Here is a 23,346-nt window from a genome sequence, read left to right as displayed (position 1 = left end):
GACCTCAACCTCACACCCCATACTAAACCTGATTCCAGCGCCTCCCCTCCATGTCCTCACCACCACTCTCCTCCAGTCACTCCACATACATGGGCTGAGCCCTGGACCCTGGGAGACTCCACTGTGAGCAACCTGCACAGATGACTGACCAGCCAGCAGGCAACTCCAATCCCAGGAATGAGTGTGGTGAGTGGGGCAAGCATTGGCTGCTTAATTACGGGAGGAGGGATGGTCTGGAGGGCTTCCTGGAGGAGGAGATGCCTGCAGCAGAGCTAGAAGGAATGAGCTTGCTAGGATGACAAGGTCAGAAAGCCTAATTTTGGTGGTGGGAGGGAGCAGGAGGTGCAGAAGCACACTACCCAGCAGCTTTTGTTCAGGTGGACTGGCTTCTTCGCTTAGGGGCTTCTGAAAGCTTTCTCTGTGGAAGAGTATTAACCTTCAAACATACTATGTATTTTTTTTATTATCATTTGACTTTGTCTTTTGTATAAAAATTTCAATTTTTATGCAGTCAAATCTGTCCCTCTTTTCCTTTACATAAGGTTTTTGCCTTTCATATCATATTTAAGGAAGGTAGCCCAAGATTATATATTTAACACATATTTTATACTGGTAATTTCTTGGCTTCACTGTTTACCTTTAAATCAATAACCCACCCATCTATATCCATCTCTCCATAGCTCCATATGGAAGTATACAAGGGTGGGGAGAGGTTTGAAAGCTGTTTCTCTATAGCATTATGATTAGAATTTCTTTTACTTTACATCCTTCCAAGTTGTTTGAATTTTCTCAACAAATGTGTGCTTCCTTAAGGAAAAAGGAGTTTAAAAATAGGAAAAAATACATTTTAGTCCATCTGGAATTTATTTTGGTTTGAGGTAAGAGAGGCAGGGATCTAATTTTACTTTCCCCAAATGGATACTTCAGCTGTCTATATACCATGTGTGACATTTCCAGTAATTTCCACATTCATTCACCACACAGTACTTTCTCTGATGTGTGTGGACTGTTCCTAGGTCACTACTCTGTCCCAAGGCAGCCCCTTCCCCATGTGCTGGCTCTGCCTGGCATGGCTCTCTCCACGTGGCTGAGCTCTGCTCCCTGTGCCACCCCTGTGGTCTCAGCTCTGCTTTGAGGTCTCAGAGTCCAGCTGTGCCCTCAGCACCACACAGCCTTGCAGAGACTGGAGAGAGATTGAGGGGTACCTACCTGCTGAGTCTGCCCACCTGCAGGCTAGGTCTTGGGCATACTAGCTCCTCCAATCATCAGCCTGTCTCACCCTCACCAAGTTCCAAACAGGGGGATTGATGCACAGAAAAAGTCCAGGACTGTCCGTTGGGAAGGGTGCAGGGAGCTCCCGGAAGGGAGAAATGGGCAGGCCCTGGCAGGATGGCTCTGGCTGTGATCCAGGAGACCTGGGGAGGTTTGTGATGCATTACAGCATTAGGGCCAAGCACTGAAAGGGATTAGAATTCCCACCCCCAGCTGGTTCCTGACAGCCTAAGAGGCTCAGATTTATTTTTCTGGGCTACAGAGAGCTGGGCAATTAAACCTCTGTCAGCCCTTGCTTCTGCTGGGGTGCCCTCCCAGAGGCTCATTAGGCAGCAGAATGCAACCAGGCCAAGCCTGGAGTACCCCGCCTCCTGGGCTGTACCAGCCCATGAGGAGACAGGGGCAGAAGAGCTGGAGGAGCATGGGAGGGATTATCTCAGACACCTCAGAGGGCCCCACCAAGTAGGTCGCTGCAGCCCCCTGCTGATGCCATCATGTCCTGTCTCATCCACGCTCCCTAAGCAATGCTCAAGGCAGTCTCAGAGTATCAAGAACAAGGAGCTTAGCTGCTTCCCCTGGAGCATGGCATGGCCATGCCAGGCACACCCAGCTCCATTCAGAAAGGAGCTAGGTTCCCAAAGGCCACAGAGACAGCATGGTTTTATTAAGGTGATCAATCCTCAGCTCCCTGTGCTACGGCATGCCAGGGCTCTGCCAGTCTCTCCTTGCTCTCTCATGGATGCAAAAACAACCTACAAAATTTAAAGCATATCACAGGGTCTTATCGTTTCCATTTTAGAAGTAGGAAAACCAAAGCTCAGAGTGCCTCTCTTTGATCTGCTGGGCCCCTTTCCACCATAGCACTAGAGAAGGGAACAGCCATCCCTTTGTTAGTTTGTATGCAGGCCATGTTTTCCCCAAGGCTATGACAGTCATCTCTCTTGTACAGGACATGAGGCACACTGGTACCCATATCTAATGGGGTCTCTCCCTTCCATCCACCTTTGGCGCATGAATTTGTATGTTCACCCAACCCACAAGCAAGCTGAGGCCTGGAGAGGGTCTGGCCTTGCCTAACGTCCCACACTCAGTCACTGGGGGAGGCAGGGCAGAGTTCAGGCCACAGCTCCCTATTCAGGAATGCCCAGGTGCTTCTGGATGACTCCAATCACACTGGGAGCCCATCCCAAAGGTTGCTTCATCCAGCGAGCCCACCTTGATTCCCAAGTGGTATCCACTCTTCCCTATACTACATCCTTGTCCCAGGCCTACACGGTGTTGAAAGGACAGAGAGGCGGGGAGCCAGCTGGGAAACTAATCCCTCCCAACCCAACCACTCCTGCCCGTTGGCAGAGCCCAACCTCAGCTCCAAGGGTGGCCTGGGAGGGCCCATGGCTAAGTCAGGAGCTTGCCCTGCCAGCCACAGCCAGGGGCACTGGAATCCAGCGTGCACCTGTCCACACATGTATGTTCACCCTTTCCAGACAACCAACACCAGAGAGCTCACTGCGGTCCTGGCCCTCCCGGGGCCGTCAGCACCACAGCAGAGGCACTCCCTTGGTGGCTTCCTTAAGGCCCTCTTCAGTGAGCCGCTCAGTCCTCCTTCCAGTGCATACCTGAGCCCTGCCTCTGAAAAGACTCAGAATTCACTGGGAGACATAGAAAGTCACAATCCACAGGGCAACTCAGGCCTGAGGTGCTAGGAACCCAGAGGAGGGAGGCATTCTTTCTTGGTTTGAGGGAAATTATTCTTAGAGGAATAGACATTTGTGATGAGCCTTAAGAGACAGAGACAAGAGAGAAAGGGCACTCCAGGCAAAGAGGACAGCCTGAGGGGCACTGTGCTACACAGGACAAGGTTACCCTAGGTGTCCCAGCAGAGACGGGTGCTGGCGGACTTCCCCATAGCAGGTCACTCCCAGCCATGGAGGGAGGGTCCCCCATCACAGCAGGCAGGCAACTGGGGTGCAAGATTTGTTTTTGTCTGAGTTCCACCCACCCCCTGTGCTATTCCTGGACTCTACCGAGTCCACAATCCCTCTCCTTCACCCCTGGGCACGGCATGGATTCCCATGTCCGGATGGCCTCATCCAGCCAGGCTGGAAATGACAGGATGTGGGGAGGCATCATCAGATTCTCTCAGTCTCTTCCACAGCCAGTCTGTTGATTACACCTTCTACGTGTCTCTAGAATCCCCCCTTTGCTCTATCCCTGCATACCCCTTCCCTGAGTTGGGGCCTCAGCCTTTCTCATCTAGCCCTCCCTGCCCTCCCTGCCTCCACTCCAGGCACCTCACCACATTCTCCCCAATTTGACCAGAGAGGTCCTTGCACAGCCCGAGGCTGATGGCTCCCACTGCCCCAGATGGGGTGCAGGCTCCTCAGCAAAGATCAGGCAACACCCTCCCCTCCTTACACCAGAGCCACTCTGGGGCAAAACTGCTTTCAGTTCCTAAACACAAGACGCTCCCTTGTACGCGAAGCTCTCCCTGTCTGAACACTTCCCCACACTGGCAAGACGAGGCTAACTCTCAGACACCAGCACAGGCAAGCCTTCCTGCCTGGGGTCTCCCTGAGCCTGGCCGTGATCACCCTGGGTGGTCAGGATGTGTCCTTTCTGGTCTGTCCCCCACCAGCCCGGGAGCTCTCCAAGGGCAGGAAGAGCCCGGTCTGATACACTTGTGACTGACCCCAGGGCCCAGGGCAGGCCTCAGGACAGGTTTGCTGACTGAGTAACCAACCAGTGCATTCCTGACAAGACTGTCCGGCATGGAACAGGGGAGAGGGCTCAGGGAGGTGGATGCAAGCAGGGGGCGGTGCAGGCTGGCCTTCAATGCCAGGGCTTGAACACATCACTCTCTTCCTGGGGCCCCATCTGTGAGATAAAGAAGGCTACACAAGCTTAAACAGTCTTTAAAAGGTACTACAGAAGCGCAAGAGAGTTGATGATCACTGTGTGTCTCCTTCAGTGTCTCAGGCTGGAAGTTCTCCCAGTGTCTGGCACATATCCCTCTTGCTACAGAGAAACTAATTTTGACCCTGTGCTGCCTCCTATAGATACACAGTTTTCAGGGGGCCCTGTGGGGACAGCCTGAGAACTATCTTCTGTCCTACCAAGTTCTTAATTGGCAGTATTAGAGTAATGAGTCAGACAACAACCAATTAATTATCCCCAGTTATAAAAAGCTTCGCTTCCCCTTCCCAGCCACAGAGTGAGCTGGCCTCTTGCTGTCAGGCTCCCCCACACCCCTCCGTGCAGGGCCAGGAGAATAGGTCATTTCACTTCTTTGGTCCCGAGTTTCCTGTTTCCTTATTTGTCCAGTGTGTGTCCTGTGGGGAGGGGACAGTGTGAGCAAGGGCTTGGAGGAGGTGGAAATGTGCCAGGCTGGTGGGGCAGGAAGGCGAAGGCCCCTTCCCCAGCTCCTCGCCCAGCCCCCACCCTCCCCGGATCCACTCCAGTACTGCAGGGCCAGATCTCAACCACCGAAACACGGAGGGTTCCTAGCCTGGCATTCCAGCCACTGCCCATCTTGTCCCAAATGCCCCGGTCCAGGGCTCTTTCTCCTACATTAGGCAACTTCCCAAGACTTCCTCCAGGCCTCTCCTTCTCGGCTTCTCCTCCTTCTCACAGGCTCTCACTTAGACACACACATATTCAAAATATACACATCCTTCCCTCCAGCCTCCACCTTTCTGAGGCTCTTGCTGCAAATTTCTCCTGGATTCCAGGTGTGACAGTGGCTTTCAGCCTTGACTTCTCTATCCATTAACCAGGCAAAACAAACCTGCCCACAGGGGTGTTATAACAATTCACAGGTCAATACACATGAGCTATCTGCTCCCTGCATAAAATAGGTACTCAACAAATGTTAACTGTCGTCTTGGGCTCTAACTGTCATCTTCGGCTCACACTTCACTTCCTAGTGTGAGGATCAGAGTGAAGTGTCTCTGAGACTCATCACCTGTCAGTCACCCCATTTCACAGAGGAGGCTCAGAGAGGTCTGGCTTCCCAAAAGAACTTGACTCTAGGCCCCTCTGAGTTGGGAGATGCAGGATGGCTCCCCAGGAGGACCTGAGGGGAGCCAGTGCCTGGATGGGAGAAGGGTGGGGTCCCCAAGGAGGAGGGGAAGGTGGGGATGAGAGGAGGCACAGGTCTAGAGTTGGGCCCCTTCCTTCTCCTTTCGGAGGCCTCTCCTCCACAGCCTGGGCAGCACTCCTTTCCCTGTGATCTTAGAGCTCTCTCCCAGCCTCTGTTCAGCAAAATCCACAGAGCACCTACTCTACACAGCCCTGGCTTGGAGACACCAGGTCACTGTTCCCTCACTGTGTGAGGCCAGAGAGCCCAGGCCTCCATCACCTGACTTGGGAGAACCCCAGGAGGGATGGAGGTGAGTGTGGGGGGCGGGGGTGGTGGTGGTGAGGTGGGCATCCTCACCTGTGAGGTGCACGGACCTGAGGTGAGCTCAGCCCTTTCTGCAGAGGCCCTGCCACTCAGAGTTGCTTTTACAAAACCCTCTCCCCTCCCCCAGCCAGGCTGGCTGGGGCCCCTTTAGCCCCTCCAGCCCAGACCTTGGCATTTGCTGTGCCTTCACCACCTGGGCTCCCAGTCAGTTCAAAACCTGCCCCAGCCCAGCACTTCCCCCAGCCTGGGTCTGTGCTGGGCACAGCAAAGTCCCATCACCTCCCGACCCCACAGCCTACGACTGGCCCACTGAGGGGTGAGACATCCTGGGAGGTACAGCGTCCTCCAGCATCTCCTCTGAGGCTCCGGAGCCTTCTGCCTGGGGCTCAGCCATCCTTCTCCTCCCTCGGCTTCCGTCTTCCCGCCCTCACCCATGCTGGCAGGCCTGCGCTGCCTGGGGCCAAATCCCCGCTCTGCCGCTTACTGACGGGTGACCTCGGCCCAGTCCCTGACAGGCGGCTCTGGCTTTGGTCTCCCCGTGTGAAATGGCAGTGGTGACATCTATCTCCTAGGCTTGCTGAGGAAACGAGTGCTCGGCACAGGGCACCAGCTGACCGCTAAGCTCCTGCCTCTCCCAACACAAGGGAGCCCCGCCGCCTGCCCCAGTCTCTGGAGACAATGGAGTTCAGAACAAAGCAGAGTGGCCAAGGAATTCTGGAGTCTTAACCCAACTCCTCTTCCATTTCAGAAAGGGGAGGTGGTGGCTCAGGAGTTGGAATGACTTGTCATAAAGACTAGTCACAGCCAGCCCTGAGTTGGTCACTTCACGTCATTACTGCATGCCATCCACCCAGCAGCTCCTTGAGGAGAGTTATGTGCTATTTCACAGATGAGAAAGCTCAGGTATCAAGCAGGCACAAGAAGAAGAGGCCCAATTGGAACATGAGGCCTGCCTGACTCCCAATCTCCTGGCTTGCACCACTGTAGGGTGAACCCGTGTTACCACAAGAGGGAACGGCTGTCCTAGGCATGGCCTGGGTAGAGAGCATAGCTGCTGTCCCAGCATGGCAGGGACCTGCGGTCTGGCCTTGGACGGGCTCCTTCCTCTCCCTGGTCAGTCTGGCATGTTACCTCCTCTGTGCTGGGAGCAGGGACATGGTAATAAATCAGGCCAGGTGTCCACCAGGTGGTTCCTACTTCTCACCACTTGGGGGTCATGAACTTAGGCTCCTGACTCAGTATAGCACTTGGTTCCTCACCAGCACAGGCAGACAGGAAGGAGCAATAGAAAGACAACCTCCCCCAACCTCCCCATCCAGATAACCAGTGATACCTGCCTCTGGCCTCAGCAGTGACCCCCACCTGTGGCTGCTCTAGCCTGTTTTGCTGGGGCTGGCTCAATTTGCAGGCTGGCTTCTTTGTTCAGACAAGCAGGAGGTAAGAGAATAGTTGTTTTCCAGGCAGCAAAGCTTTTAGATAAACACCATTTATCTCTCTCTTTTCCCTCCTGAAGGAACTGAGGGAAGAAATCAGATCCACCAGCTGATAGTGACCCAGTGCGGCTCAACTCAGGGTCTGGCCTGGGGAGGCAGACACCAGAGGAGGCTTTCTTTATTATCCAGCTGAGCACTTGCTGCCAGCTCTGTGGCTCAGGTGATGAGGCCCCAGTGCCAGGCCATGGCCTGGCCAGTCCCCAGGCTCCAGGATGGCCTGGCCCACCCCCTCACCCTCCCCTCCAGCCACCTACCTGCTTGCCTGCCTGTCCGGATCTGCTAGGAAGCTGAGAACTTCTGCTCACCTTGGGGTGACCCCCTCCTCTTAGAATGCCCCTCCTGGAACACCTTTCTCTGCCAGACCTCAGGAGCAGCCCAGCCCCCATGCTGTCAGAGAGTTAACAACAGGCTACATTCATGACAGGCTGGCCGACTTCCTTGCCCACCATGTCAGATAGATTAAAAAATTACCATGGGTCCATTTCGTAGAGGGACACTGAAACCCAGAAGGGGCAGTGACCTGCCCAGAGCCACACAACAGAGGGACAGAGCTGAGATCCCTCCCCCCAGGGCCCAGCATGGCTCACCGGAGTGGTGTCGTCATGGGACCGCTGGTAGCGCTTCCAGCGGCAGCCGTAGATGCCTGTGAGGCAGGAGAGGCACAGCTGCGGCTCATAGTACTGCAGGGGCTGGTGTCTCACCATGCTCGTGCCCGCAGCCCTGGTGCCCAGCCCTCAGGCGCCCATGGAGGCCCCTGGCTGGTCCTGTGGGAGAAAGCGCAGGTCTGTGAGGCAGGGGAGGGGTGAGAAGTTGGCCCCAGACACAGCAAAAGTCACCCCAGACATGGCAAAAGTCACCGTAACCTCAGCCAGGGCAGATCAGCCTATGCAAAGAGCCCCGCAGTGGGTCCTGGTTGCACTGGGAGTCGGAGGCCCACACCTGCTGGTCCCCCAGGACAGTCCCCTGACCTAACTGCCACCCCCACACACTGCTGCTGCTTCCTCTGCCTGGAAAGCTCTTCCCTTAGAACCCCACATGGCTCCCTCCTTCCCTTCCTCTCCTAAGGTCTTTGCTCAAATATTTTTCTCAACCAGACTCTTCCAGATCACGTTCTGTAAAACTGCAAGCCCTCCCCACACTCCCTCAGCCATTCTCAGCTTTCTCAACCATATTCTCAAATGTAATTTACATATTTTGTTTCTTATCTGCCTAGCCCCTCTATATAATGAAAGTTTCATAAAGGCAAAATTCTGGCCATCTTTTTCTCTGCTGTATGCCTGACAACTAGCACAGTGCCCAGGGCACAGAATTTCCAAGTATTTAAAAATAAGTTATCATAAAAGCTGACAACTCAGTATTAGCATGTCCAGTTTTTAGTATAGTCACAACATTGAGCAGCTATCACCACACTCTAATTCCAAAGCATTTGTATCAATCCAGAAAACCCCCCAAACCCATAGGCAGGCACTCCCCACCCACCACACTCCCACACCCCAGACCCTGGCAACCATGGACCTGCTTTTTGTCTCTACAGATTTGCTTATTCAGGATGTTTCACCTAAGGGCAATCATGACACATGGCCTTTTGTGTCTGGCTTCTTTCACTTAGCATAACGTTTTCAAGGTTCCCCCGTGTTACAGCGTCAGTACTATATTCCTTTTTATGGCTAAATAATATTCAGTTGCACAGATGTACTACTTTATCCTGTCATCAGGTGATAGATATTTGGGCTATTACCATTGTTTGGTTGTAATGAATAACACTGCTATGAACAAGTTTGTCGTGAACGTGTTTTCATTTCTCTTTGGGATAGAAATGCTGGGTCACATGGTAACTATGTTTAACCTTCTGAAGAACTGCCAAAAGCCATTTTCCAAAGTATCTATGCCATTTTACATTCCCAAAGTATCATCCCCATTGTGCAGGTGAGAAATCTGAAGCACAGAAAGATTTAGCCATTTGCTGAATGTCACACAGCAGAGCTAAGCAGTCTGGCTCTAGGAGCCTTGCTCTAACCCAGGGGCTGGCCAACTGGAACTTACAGGTCAAATTCAACCAGCCACCTATTTTTATATAGCCCACAAGCTAAGAATGGCTTTCCCATTTCTAAATCGTTGGGGGAAAAAATCAAAACAAGAATATTTTGTGACCCATGACAATTATGTGAGAGTCAAATTTCAGTGTCCATAAATAAAGTTTTACTGGACACAGCCATGCTCATTCATTTATGTATTGTCTGGCTGCTTTAACTATTAACTGCAGATTCGAGCAGTTGTGCTACAGACCATATGGCCCACAAAGCCTGAAACACTTACAGCCTGGCCCTTTATAGGGAGAGCTTGCTGACCCGTGCAATGGCCAGGCTATAATGGCTCATGAGCCCGAGGTTCAACTGCAGGTATGCTGGAGAGAGTAAAGGGGGGCTGTGGGCACTTAACACGGTGCAGCAAGGGTCAGGGTGCCACTGTCCACGTGCTCCAGGGGCTGCACCGCAGCGGCATGCAGGGTTTCAGGCCTATCCACCACTTCCACCTCTGGGCCTCACTCAGGGCCTCTACCCCCCACCCCCCACCAAATGCTAACCTTAGCACAGGGATCACACCCTCTGGTCTGAGGTGGTGGAGATACATTAGGGGCTTGCTGGGAATATCAACTGCCCCAAAGCCTCCTAATTGCTGAGAACTGTCTGGTGCAGCCTCTGTGGCCGTGGCTCTCTGGGGAGGCATATGGAATATGGTGCAGCTGCTGGGGGCTCTCCGAGCTGTGCCAAGCCCAGGGCCTGGGGACAGTATGAGATGGGGTTCCCATGGAGTTGGGGAGGTCTGGGAGGCAGGTGCAGGGCGATGTGCTCAGCTGTGCTTTAAGGAGCGTATGCACATATCCACAGCCTTCCAGAGAGGGCAGAAGGCCAGCGTCCACAGCCAGGGAGCCAGATATTACTCTGTGTATCCCCAGATCAAGGCCCCAGGTCAACCACATCTGCCCCTGCTTCCCAAAGAAGGGAAGAGGCAGCTGATATTCAGAAAGAAGCTGGGATTCACCCTGCCTGGGCCACTGACCTGCCCTACGGCTGGGCCTTCTCAGGGCTCTGCCCTGAGCCTTGCTTTCAGAGTCTGTAAGATGGCTGGCAGCCTTTGCCTTGACTTCTGTAGGAGACCAGATAATAGGGGTGACTGGGAGGGCACATCACTACAGTGACAAGGTAGAGCAGGTGGGCATTCTGTGAGCTGGAGCCCGCACCCGGGTTCCCCTGCCTCCCATTCCTGTCCCAGGACCCTCCTAACCCTGGGGCTGATCCCCATATGTCCTCTGCCCTCCTCCACCCCCCACTCCCATAACTGCACAACACAACCCACCCAGGCACAGAAATTTCTTTTCAAATCTGGGAAAGAGGGAAGTAGAGCTTCCTGCACCAGGACTCGGTTGACTGTGGCTCTTGGAACTGCCTGTCTCTCAGGCGAATTTTCACAGGTCATTCATTAACTGCAGGGGCATCTCTGGGCAGCGAGCCTCTTCCCTCTCCCGGGTGTGCTCTCCGGGGCCAGCTCATCTCCCACGGCGTCAGTCACCAGGCACAGCCAAGGCCACCCAATCTCTGCCTCCAGCGAGATAGCTGGTGGCTCCTGCCTGTCTCCCAGCGAAGTCACCCAGGCCTCACAGCACACACACGCTGACTCCTCACCACCCTCAACCTGTTCCTAACATCCCTCAAAGCCCTTTTCTCACCCCTCAGCCAATGCCCTGGGGCCTGGTCTCATCTCTCCCCTGGATAGGGACTCTTGTGGCCTCCCTACGGTGGGCTGTGCCCTACCAATCCAAGCTCTCACCTGCAGCCAGAGTGAGCTTTTTAACAGGCAAATGCCCAGGATCTGGTCTCCGGCTCCTCCAGCCTCACGCTCCGAACTTTCTGTCCCTTCACCTGGTTAACACCTCCCCATCCTGAGTCTCAGCTCAGCTGTACTCTAGGAGGTTCCCTGAGGCCCAGGCTTGGCTAGAGGATTCTGTGGCCTCCCATAGCCACAGACACCCCTCATTCATCCTGGGTGAGCACTGCTGACATGCCCATCTCTCCTATGGGATGCCCTGAGTTACTCCCATAGCCCAGTGACCAGCACAGAGCGGTCAGAGCAGATTGGGGTGGGGGGTGCACTACACTTCCGAGGAGTACTGGAAATTGTGGTAACAGAGATTTGCTGCTCAGACACTGAACAGTTGGACAAACTTCCAGAGACCAGCCTCTCCTTCCCCTCCCTCATCAACCCCACTTCCTGAAGGGCTAATGGCATTACTAAGGATCAACTGATTTCTCCAAGCCACCTGCCAGGGCTGCTGCTATCAGCCAAGTTCCTAAGAAATCCTCTGCCTTGAGCCCCTACTGGCTCTGGGACAGGTGAAAGCCCTCACCTCTGAGGCTGATTGTCAAGCGCTCCCCTTAGCCCAAAGTCCCATTTTCTGTCTGAATTCCTGGTCCCTGCCCAGAACTTCCACAGCCTCCTGCTTGCACAGTGAAGAGCCTCCCAGAGACTAAGCCTGGGATGAGCGAGCACCCACTATAGAGCGGGAGCAGCATGTTGGGTGGGCCCACACCTCCAGGGTCCTCTCCCATCCTGACCTCCTAGGTGCACACCTGACCCACTTCCCTGGGCCTCATCCCTCCCATGAGTGGCCACCAGGCACTCACTGCCTCCAGATCATGCTGGCTCTATGTTCAAGCTTGCTCTCTTTACTGAGTGGAAAGAATCTTGGGCCAGGTGTCAGTGCCCGGGCTCCAGCCTCGTCTCCTTCAACTGGCTTGCCGCGTGACCTGAAGAGGTCACTAGCTCTCTCTGAACCTTACTTTACTCATCTAGAAATTGGGACTAGGTGCAGCTACACATAAAAGGATCAACCCATAGACAAATATCCAGGTCCGAGAAACTAACTGATTCACCCAAGGCCACAGAGCTAACTGGGGAGGAAGCAGGACTTGCACCCAGGGGCGCTAACCCTAAAGACGGCTTTCTGCTGTACCAACCCCAGAGGGAGGATCTGTCCACATTTCTGCTGCTTTCCACATCTGCGCTAGCCACAGCACCCATGTGACTGCAAATTGCACTTCAAAGGGATAAGCTCAATATTTCGGTTGGCCAGGGAAGCAGGGGCACAGAGTGGGGACGAGAGCCCAAGAGGAGGAAAAGGGAAATCCTCGATGGGCGCAGGCTCGGGGAGGCAGAGGCCTGGCCCTCTCCAGCAGCCTGCCAGTGCCCTAGAGGAGGCAGGGCATGCATGCAGAGCAGCCATCCCCTTCTCCTGGACCACGGCGGCCTTCACTGGGCCTCAACTGAAGCCCAGCTCCAGGGCTGAGGCTCAGTTTTGCCACCAGCAGCCTGGGTGCCCCCCACATGCCTCTGGCCTTGGCTTTCCCGTGCGTATTGTGGGAGGGCTGGAACACCACCGGATGACCTCCAAGGGCTTTTCTGACACTCAGCTTCTAAAGCCCTTTAGCCACCTGTTCTCTCCTCATCCCCAGGAGAAAAGCAGAGATGGGGCAGCACAGAGAGAAGGGAAGGACAAATTCCATGGACCTTGCTTAGTCTGAGGGCAAGAGCCCCCTATGTGACCAAGACTAGCAGCTGGGAGCCCTGAGCCCCGCCTGACCAGAGCAGTCAAAACAGGGCTGGAAGCTGTAGGGAGGCTTGTGACACAGCAGCCCAGTTATCCTGAGCCCCACCCTCCTAGGTGCCCCCACCATCTCTGACAGGGACCAAGCACCGCGTGGATGACTCACAGTGATGACCCCCAAAGTCCCGGAGAGGTTTTAAAAACCCCTGAGGTAAAAGGCACAGGGTCATGCCGACTCCTGCAGTGTTGGGGACATGCACTGGAGGTAAACCAGGGCCTCCCCTGCCTTGCCCAGCTCCTGTTCCCAAGGCCGGCGTGCCTGTCTCACCGCCTTAGCTCTGCTCCCTCTGCCCATCCTCCAGCCTTGGAAGGCTCCTCCTGGTCTCAGCTCAGTAGCCCCTCCTCCAGGAGACCCTCCCTGCCTGGGTCAGGGTCTCTTCTGCATCCCACAATTCCTCTGCTTGCTGGGTCCCAGCACCGATCACTGCAGGACTGCTTTCTGGGAAGGGCAGATCATGTGGGGTACAGAAATAAGGGATGATCTGTAGCACAGAGGGGAAGAAGGGGACTCTGGATAAGGCAACAGCATGGGGAAAACCTGGGAGCAGTGAGCAGGGCCTCTCACAGGGCAGAGGGCGTCTCCAGACTCCGGCCAGCAAGTTAAGCCCCAGTGGGTTCCATCTGGTGGTAATGGTGGGGTCTTTTGCCAACTGGAGACTCCCTCCCCTCTAAGGGTTAGGAGCAGCAGGGCACTCCAGACAGCTGATCAGCTGGGCTATTTCCCCAAATAAACAACCAAACCCAAATCCACAAGACAAATCCCTGGCCCCAGGGCTAGGGTTGGAGGTAGGGGACAGGGCTGATAATGGAACCTCTCTCACTCTCAGACTGACCATTCCCAGGCGCCCCTCACTGCTCTCAGCACAGCCTTCTACAGGTAGCTTTGGCAGAGCGCTCACAGATTTACTGCATTTCCCGCAGCCCCGGCCTCAGGTAGCTAGAACTGCAAGATCTGGCCTGCCACCATTTCACTGTGTGGCACTGGGCAGGTTGCCCCACTTGTCTGAGCCTCAGAGAAAGCTCCAGATTTAAAGAAATCAGCAGAGAAGGTAGCCAGATATGGGGCAGGAAGGAAGTCTGTTGCTGAGACAGCTGCCAGTGAGGAGAGAGGCTGGGGAGGAGGTTGCAGGAGGGAGGCTTTAGAAGCAAAAAGACAAGGTGGGCCAGCAGCTCCAGGCCCCATAATGCCCACTCATTCTCTCGGGTAAAGCTTAGAGGCTGGGGCTCAGCAGTGCCCTCAGAGAATCAATCATGCCATAATTAGGGTCATTATCAACCTCTTCCTCAGTGGTGCCAGGGCCTCCTGTTTATCCAACACTTCTGTCCCAAGGGACCTCTGATCTCTTCCTCCTGGAGCAGGCCAAGACAGACCCATCTTCCACGTAGACTTGCTTCAGCCCAGCTGTGGGTTATCCAGTTCTTCCACCTGTCCTGGCTGCTTCCCCTTTGGGAATGGTTGGCTTCCTTAGAACTATGACCCTCTGGGCCTATCTGTCCCATATCTGAGGCTACAGAGCTCACTCAGTACATGTTCAGAAGCCTCCACTATGTGCCAGGCACTGCTGGGACCCAAAAGAGACTCACAGAGAACCAGCCATGGACTTCCTTTCAAGGAAACAACCTCATTGCAAAAGCAGCAGCTACAATTCTGACCACATGCACAGCGCTTCTCGGCGTACACATGCTGTCTCGTTGAAGCATCTCACCAACTCTGCAGGGAAGTCGCAGATCCCCATTTTATGGATGAGGAGGCAAGGAGATGGAGCTGGAGGTCAGGATAAGTCACACCCTTGGTTAAGGCCCTAGGGGGACAGATCTACATGTGTGGGACACGTTTGGGGCTATAGGCTGGAGAGGAGCCAGGCCCAGCACCCTGTCATGGTTCTCTTGGCACAGAAAAGACCTCACTTCCCCAAGTCAGGGTTAGGAGTGTGGGCTGAGTATCACCAGGAGTGACCTGGCTTTGCCCGGAGAGCAGAGCTTAGCAGGTCAGAACTCAAAATCTCCAGCTGCAAATTCTCTAAACAACAGTCTTAGAATCACCTCACCAAAGACTCATCCAATCATGGAATCGTGGTGCAATCCAACAGGGATCTTAGAACTACCTCTGGATTTCAGACTATTAAAGCCATCAAATGTCAGCACAAGGCAGGTCTGGGCACCATTCCATGCGGTCACCCTTCCCAGGCAGAAATACCCTGTACAGCTCCTAGTGGTGGGTCCCCTAGCAGAGCGGCCTGCACAAGCTTCCATACTCCATGTGATGGGCCCCTCCCTCCCTGGAGGGCCGAGCAGTTCCCTGGTTCCCTTTTTAAGCCACCAGGACTGAGAGGAATGGCCTGTCCGCCTTCTGCATTGGCACTGACAGGTTCTCCCTGGAGCCAGCAGAGTGAGCAAATGCCTCCAAGGCCTCTGGCTGGGCCTCAAGGACCAGCCCAGGGGTTGGTGAGGGAGATTTCCACCATCCTCTCAGCCTCAGTGACGGCCCAGCCCCTCCCAGGGGCCCAGTGATTCAGTCACAAGCACCAGGCTGGCTTTTTCTGATGCCTCTCCCTGGGTCTCAGGGAAAGGGGGTTGGAGGGTAGGGGGAGAGGCCCACATAGGAGGAGATGGAGGAAGCCAAGTCTGGCAGAGACTGGCATGGAGCAAACTTGTGTCTGCCCAGTTTTTGTCCTGAGGGAATGGAAAGCAATAATTTATTTTATTTGTTTATGTAAAATAGCAGAGATATTATACAAACAGGTTTCCCAAGCAGGCCCTGCAAATGGGAAGAGAAACAAATCCTACCATTTAAGGAACCTTTCTCTACCTTCCTTCCCCTCCACCTACCTGCCTAGCCTCTCCTCCACCTGCCCCTCGTCACACCACTATGCTCCAAATACACCACATCACATCAGTCTTCCCACCTCCATGCCTTTGCTCATGCTGGGCCCTTTGCCAGGAAAGCCCTCTCCATCCCCCCCACTCCAAATCCCATCCACCAACAAATGGATCCTGTACAGAGCTTGGTCTGATCCCCCACAGGGGCCCACTGCCTCCTCCCTTTGTGCTCACATCATCTGGTGGGACACGGTCCCAAGCCTCTGTGAACTACAATGACCTGCTTCTGTGGCTGCCCTGCCCACCAGACTGAGAGCTTCCCTAAGCAGGGATTGTTGCTCTATTTGGCCAAGCATTTCTGGATTGTTACAGAGTCTGCAGCCCTGCACTGGGTGAAGGGGGTATGAGAAACACCAGGTTCCATCCCTGCTAGAGGGGTCACTGTGCAGAGGACCTGTGTTCCTGCACTAAGCCTGACACTGAGAGGCTCTCGTTTACTTCTCAGTCAGAAAAACTGGTTAAATGTGCAAAGGAAGGAAAGAAGGAACCAATCAGAGCATCTTAAACCACACAAATGCAGAGCCACTTATAAGCCTGGTCCTAATTCTGCCTCTGAATAATAATTAGCCTGTTTCCAATTTACAGAAAAAAATTAAGTTACTAAAAAAAGTCTCCATTAAGTATTTTCTCCCACAATTTTTTCTTAAACCTCTGATATCTGTTTATACATTTCTGTTGCAGATCTAGTATAAGATGACCTCAGATTTCGCACAGAACACTGATTTCCTCAGTGCCATTTTCATCTCTCTTCATCATGGCATTCTGGGAAGACAGCAGCTCCTCAGCCTCCAGGCATGTGTGAGAACCTGGGGCCTAAACTTTTCTTCAAATGTCCAGGTTTCCCTTTGATAACCAAAAAAACACCTGGCTTTGCTTGAATGCTGAGAAAAAAGTTCCAGGAGTTTGCTGGCCCAGCGTATCTTGGAGGTTCATGCCAATTCCATGATTCAAACCCTCCAGTTCCACCATTTGCTATTCATTCCTTTGGTGGAAGCATCACTTTCTCTAGGATTCTCTCTTAGAATACAAATCTCCCCTGGAAACGGCAGCCCTTTAACCCCTAAAGTGGAGGTCAAGGAAGCTTAGCTTAATACTTGGCTCCAGAGAGACAGGGATTGAGAGTGTTCAGTAGAGCCAGTCTGCCAATCTAACCACTTAGTAACTGAGCAGGCTCCTGTATCTCAGAGTGGGGATAAAAATAGCACCAATCTTATGGGCTGTTGTGAGGATTAAATGAATACGTAAGGTGCTTGGATAAGTACCAGGTACACTGAAGTAAGCAAGAGACAGCCCTACTCAGAGCTTCAGGTTTTTCTTGCCCATAAAGCAGGACAATAACCCTGTTCCTCATGCCTTTTTGTGTGAACTGTAGAATGCTGCCCCATGGGAGAGGCAGACATTGCTTTAGAACCCGGTGGGCTGCTCTTTGTAGCTTGCCTTTCCGTGCTGCCCAGGGACCTGCTTCTTCGGAGGTAGCTGCCAAACCAGCTGTTCTCCTCAGGCAGCCACTGAGGGAAGGCTAGTGGGCTGGAGACGGGATCTGGGGCACCGCAATTATGTGGCTGACTTCTGACTCACGCGCCGCCTCCCCCGTCAGCAGTTCCTGCAGCCGGCAGGGCAGCCCTCCTGTCTGGGAGCTGGGAGGAGAAACCGTACTGACAGGCCCCGGGGAGAGAAGGAGAGGGGATGAGGCTCTGGGTCAGCACTGCGGGCTTCAGAGGATGCTGCCACATCGCCCACCAGCGGACACTGAGGCTGGCCGGGCCAGACGCCTGCCCAGGTTAGCCAGAGAGGCAGAGGCACAGCCAGGCTGGGATGGAGGCTTCCTGGTACCCTGCAGACCCACAGCCCCAGAGGCTCAGGTGTGGAGCCCAGCCCAAGCATGACAACATGAGAGCTCTCCTAACCCAGGTGGACTCTAGAGACACAAGACACACAGCCAGACTTAGCCTCACACCAGAAGGGGAGAAAGCTGGGCTACAGAGAGCTTGGAAACAACATCCAGCTAGTGAGAGATGGACCCCTGGGGCACCCCAGGACTACCTCCCTCTGCTCCAGTCCCCAGGTTTCTCACAGTGCCCTGAACACACTGCACTTACAGTTTACAAAACACACTTTCTTCAGCTCTCACAATGATCTCAAGGCCTAAGTAACAGAGGAACTATAAATAGAACAGGGCTTCCCAAACTTCAAGGTGCAAACCAATCACCTTGATGTCTTGTTAAAGGTAGTATGGCATAGAAAGTCTAGGCTGGGACCTGAGATTCTTCATTTCTGACAAGGTCTCAGGTGATGCTGACACTTCAGGTCCAGGGACCACAAATTTGAGTTGCAAGAACATAGCTGTTAACAGTATGAGCACTGGGGTCAAACCCAAGTCAAAATCTTGGCTCTCACTGTGTGATCTTAGGCAAGTCACTTAACCTCTCTGTACCTCTCCTTATGTACAAAATACTACTAATAATAATACCTGTCCTATGGGGTTGATATGAGGACTGAATTATGTAAAACACTTAAAATGATTATTATTATTTCAAATCTTAGAATGGAGGCTCTGGGAGGTAGACATACCCAGCAAGGTGGCAGAGCCATAACTCAAACCCAAATTTCAATACCAAGATGAAACAAACTGTTCCAGCCAACAAGCCCTCCCCCAGACATGAATGTTGAGGCCAAGCAGGACAGAGGTTCTGGCAAGTTCATAAGAAAGTACCAGAAATACAAGTTCATGACTTCAGCCAAGTGCTTTCCATCATACCTCACTGTCCTATAAAGAAGCGAAAGTGCCACAAATTCTCCCTGAGGGTTCCCAGCTCTGCTGTCAAGCCCCAGCCTGGGCAGCAGCCACCCGGGACACTGGGTAAGAAATGGCTGGAGGTGGAGGTTGTCCCCATGCCCACCGCGTCCCGTTTCCTGCTCTCAGAGCCCCACCCACAAGGCAGGTGAGAGCAGCCCGGCTGGCATCCTCCTTCTGACTCCACTTCCTACCTCATCTGTAGCACTGCTTGGTCTCACAGTCCCCTGGCTGGGGTAACAGGCAGCAGGTGACACTGCCGAGTCTCCACCCCCCACTGTGGCTTCCCAGCACGAGGCCAGTGGGAGCCTGTGAGTCACTTGAAGGAAGTGCTTGTCCCCAAACAGGAAGTGGCTCTTGAAGCAGAAACCCCCTGCAGGATCTCCCCGGAGCCCTGTGGCAGGTGGCTGGAGTAGCAAAGTCTGGTGAAGGAAGGGAGGCTGATCAGGACATAGCAATACCTATTCAGATTTTACCTGAAACTCAAGACAGTCACCCACCCTTTGCACTTGTGAAACCTGGCCAGGGACTTGCCTGCTGTGTGACCTTAGGTACAGCAGGGCCCTTCTCTGAGTCTCAATTCCCTCATCTGTAGGATCATGGGGCTGCACTACGAGACTGCCAGCACTGTGGCTGTGGAATGGCCTGGCGTTCTACAATGAGATGGAGGGCTGCAAGAAGTGACTACAGGCTTTAAATCAATGAACAAATGCAGGTAAGAATGAAATGAATGAGTGAATGCACATGCCTAGATTTAAACTCCGGCCACGGCAGGAGCTCCACCATCTATCTATTATTCACTGTGTGATAGAGATGGCATTGATTAGATCTCATCCCATCCCTATCACCCTTTGGCCAGGGAAGAAGGGCCCCTGCACTGAGCCCCACACACACCACACACACACACACACACACACACTCACAAATCAATGTACTGAAGAGCATCCAGAAGCCTCTGCCACAGGACATCCATGGGACCCACATGCCTCATCCACCCTCCTGACACCACTCGGACCTTAGTAAACTCTTCTCCATCTCTTAGGCTTGAAGAGCAAAAGGTGGTTCTGTCCAGAAGAAGGTCTGTGGGCTGCACTACTGCTGACGGGAGTGAGAGACGCTACTTGGGGGTGCGAGGGACGACAATGACTCAGTGGCAAGAATGTTTAAGGCGGCAGACACATTAAACTTGTCAAATCCTTCCTCTTAGGGAGCAAGAGCTTCTCGTATAACAAACTATCCACTTCCCAGTAATGCTGAGCATCCTTTTCTTTTTTTCTTTCTCCCTGTTCCAACTTGTGGCTCTAAAAGTACTCATGAATTAGTGTGGTGTTCACAGTAAGTGCACACAGCAGCTAGGGGACCTCTTATAGTATCTAACGATTCATATTACTCAAATCAATGTAACATCAAATGTGATACTAATTCTTTACACTAGCAACTAGATGGGCATTAAACACTAGAACTATGGATAGTTTCATCTTTATAAAATCTCCAAAAATTTGAATGATATCTCATCTCTATTTAAATCATTTTATTTTAAAATCTATGTCCATTTTGATGAACATAGTTTAAATTTCAAGAAACAAAAATGATTTTTGAAAAATATAAATTTTCCTTTTTATATACTTATATTTTTGAGGGAAATACATTCAAATTCTGTAACTTCAGATGTAACTGCTTTTTACTTTTGATCATTTAGATACTACCACCAAGACAAAATTTTCAAGTGATGTGGAAATCCTGATTATAACAATATAGTTATAGTGATCTTGCTAAAATGACAACAGAATGTATTTTATGAAATAAATAATAATACATGAATTGTGCATCTTATTACTTGTCCCAATGTCACCAGCTCCCAAAAACACTCATGTACTAATAATTAAATTCAGTCTCCCTTGCTATTCCGTCACTTTCAGTTGCATAAAACCACAACTTTACATGTACATATCGATCTACATTATGAAGACGTATTTGTCAAGCTGGGGAAATCTAGCTTTATTTAATAGTTTCTTGGTGTGTTATATAACCTTCAAATATTTCTCTCGGGTATCTGTATTTTCGTCCTGGCCCCTGCAAATCTGGTCCCAGCCACCCTGTCTACTCCCTTCCCGTGAGCTCCCACTTTTATGGGGCCCAGGTCCCTGCTGTTGACCCCTTCACCCCCCTGAACATCGGCTGAGCTGCCAGCCAGCCCTCGTCTTCCCGAGTCTGTCAGTTAGAAAGTTTTCTACACATGAAAGGTCCTCGTGCTTAGATGTGGGCCTTATTTCCAGAGTCAACTCAAATATCCTCAAAGGCTGTGACCTTGACTTGACTGGCATCTCCTGCAAACCTGGTGCTCCTTAAGGTCCCTTTCATTCAAGCACCATTGGCAAAGGGACCCAGAGATAGGAGGTGGTGGGCCACCAGTCTCTCGTGTACCAGTTGATGCACCTGGTCATCAGGCTGAGTGAATGGACGCAATGACCTATGATCCCTCCCTCCACTGGTTTTCTCCTTGTTTGCACCACTACTCAGCCCACCTCTACCCATATCCCCCTCTTGCCCCCTTACTCTGGGCCTGCAGGTCACAGCAACCCCCTGGACTAAAGCTTCCGGAATGCATGCTTGGTCCCCTGACATCTGGGCTGGCAAATCTCCATGTTTCCTGCCCACCACCCTTCCTAGCATCTTTCCCAAAGAACTTCCAGAGGGTAGGAGCCAGCTTCTGGAGGGGGATGGGGGGCTGCGGAGAGACAGGAGTCTGAGAGCCAGGCGACCCGGATTCTGGGCCAGGTCCGCCTCCTCTCCAGGCTCTGCATCCTCATTTGTCAGATGGGAACACAGCCACCAGCCCAGACTCCCGTGTGCCGTGGCTGGGAGAACCCAGTGAGCAGGAAGTAACAGGGCTTCGTAAACTATGAAGAGCTGAACAGCGTGATGGGGGTCCAACCCCTCCGCTCTCGTGCTTCCCGCCTGTCCTGACACAAGCCGAGTCCATCCACTGTAACACTGTCTACCACATAGGCTGGCCACAGCCTTGTATGAGGCTGAAATTCTCTGTTGTTCTCTCTTCTCTTAGCCTCCCACTGCAGTACATCTAAGGATGGCAAAATAGAGGTTCAAGGGGGTTTGGGCCCTTCGCTCAGGAGCATAGCTGACCAAGGGGCAGAGCCAGGATCTGTGCTCTAACTCCCAAAGCAGTCTAGACAACCATAAATCCAATCAACACATATTTCCTGAGCTCTCCTGTGTGCCTGGAGAGACCCTGAGACCCCAGCAGATGAGGTTTTGCTGGAGAAGCCACTGTCTAATGGCATTGAGAGGCACCAAGAGCCCGTGTGAACAAAGGGGGCAAGAGCTGGGGAAAGGACACAGAGGGCCCTGGGAGTGGGTCAGAGCTGCCTCCCAGCCTCACTCCCAGCCTAGCCCAGCACTGGACCCGCCGAGGCAGCAGCAAACACCCGGCAGCATTTGTTTCCCCTGTACCCACCACCTGGACCAGCCACTCCCTACCTGCTCCTAGTGCGGGAGGGGCCCTAGCCATTTCAGACCACTTCCTCCTCTGGGGCCACCACCCTATATCCACCCTCCCCCTGGGGTCTGCAGGATCCCAGGCCTCAGGACAGGGCACAGCCTTGCAATGTACTAGGCGCTAAGCCTTGTGAGAGCAGGACCTGCCCATCTGAGCACAGAACCCCTTACACTGCAGGCGCTCAATAAATGGTTGCCAGATGAGCTAATGATAAGCAGCAGGACTGACCACTCTGGTACCCAGCTCGGTTCATCCTAAGTACTGAGAGGCTGATTCAGGTTCCAAATCAGTCGGGGCTGACAGAGGGTAAGACACTTCCTAACCAGCCATGGGGTGAGGTCCTGGCCCTCTCACCTCAATGCTTTTGCTATGTGATCTTGGGCACATCACTTCACCTCTCTGGAGGATTAATACCATGCTGAAATCACCTGATCTTAGGTGGGTACATACAAAACGTTTTTAGAAACATGAGGCACTGAAGCTCAGAGAGGGGAGCTGATCTGAACAAGGTCACACAGCAGGTGACAGACTCTAGAGTGGCACTGAGGCCGCTCATGCTCTTCAGGGCTTGACTCCCAAAGGCCTGAGCAGGGAGCCCAGACTGTAGGTTACATTCCTTGTGATACACAGGAGAGGGGTTGCAGCAGGTTCCATTAGGGCCAACGCAGGCTAACAGCACCAGGTGAAGTCATCAGAGAGTCCTGGAGGCACAACTTCTACTTGTTCCTGGGACACACCGAGCAGCACGAATTCCACAAGCAATCCCTGAGCACCTTCTATGGAAAAAGCCCAACAGACACAGTGGGGTGGGGAGCGAAGAAAAGCCAGGTTCAAATTCAGGTAGGCTTCCATTTCCTCTGAGGTGCATAGTGCCTCCACAGCCCTGGCCTAACCTCTGCCCACGGGCCCTGTGCCATCCCCTGCTCATCCCAGATCACTTGCGGGCTGTGCAGGGAGGACTGGAGGTGGGAGAGGCACAGAGGCAGACACGTCCAGAAAGCGCTGCAGCAGGGCACCAGGAGGGCCCTGTGAGGTTGAAGAGACTGCCCCAAGACAAGTCATCGGGCAGAGCCCTGGCAGCAGCCGCTCAGCCCTGCCAGGGGACTCTGTGGGATTCAGCCTTGAGAAGCTGACAGTGTGAACCCACCCCTGGGTCTCCAGGGTGATGGAACACAGGACTGCTCTCTGTAGGTGCTGCCCCTGGTGGCCACACACTCCTGGGGCACCCCTTTTGCATTCCCCTTTCTAACAGGTGAGAAGAGCTGTCACTTGTTGGTGCTCCCCATGGGCCAGGCTCTGCATGATCAGCACTGCAAAGGATTCATC

The 23,346-nt window shown here is 53.1% G+C and overlaps 1 protein-coding gene across 5 annotated transcripts in view; it reads right to left on the bottom strand.

Moving 5' to 3' along the window:
- GDPD5 (glycerophosphodiester phosphodiesterase domain containing 5) overlaps positions 1 to 23,346 on the bottom strand; it is an 87,175-nt gene that overhangs the window by 38,303 nt on the left and 25,526 nt on the right. For 4 of the 5 annotated variants that reach the window (XM_057507212.1, XM_057507213.1, XM_057507211.1 and 1 more), the window contains one exon: positions 7,755 to 7,931. In XM_057507212.1, the coding sequence (XP_057363195.1) occupies positions 7,755 to 7,871 (117 nt within the window). In that variant the 5' untranslated portion in view covers positions 7,872 to 7,931. Of the gene's footprint in view, positions 1 to 7,421; positions 7,555 to 7,754; positions 7,932 to 23,346 lie in introns of those variants that run through there. The other variant, XM_057507210.1, reaches the window with a different exon arrangement.

The sequence above is a fragment of the Manis pentadactyla genome, chromosome 9 (assembly GCF_030020395.1).
Source record: "Manis pentadactyla isolate mManPen7 chromosome 9, mManPen7.hap1, whole genome shotgun sequence".
In the NCBI taxonomy this organism is placed as follows: domain Eukaryota; kingdom Metazoa; phylum Chordata; class Mammalia; order Pholidota; family Manidae; genus Manis; species Manis pentadactyla.
Note: the sequence above shows the minus strand (reverse complement) of the source record. Positions and strands in the feature narration are given on the sequence as shown.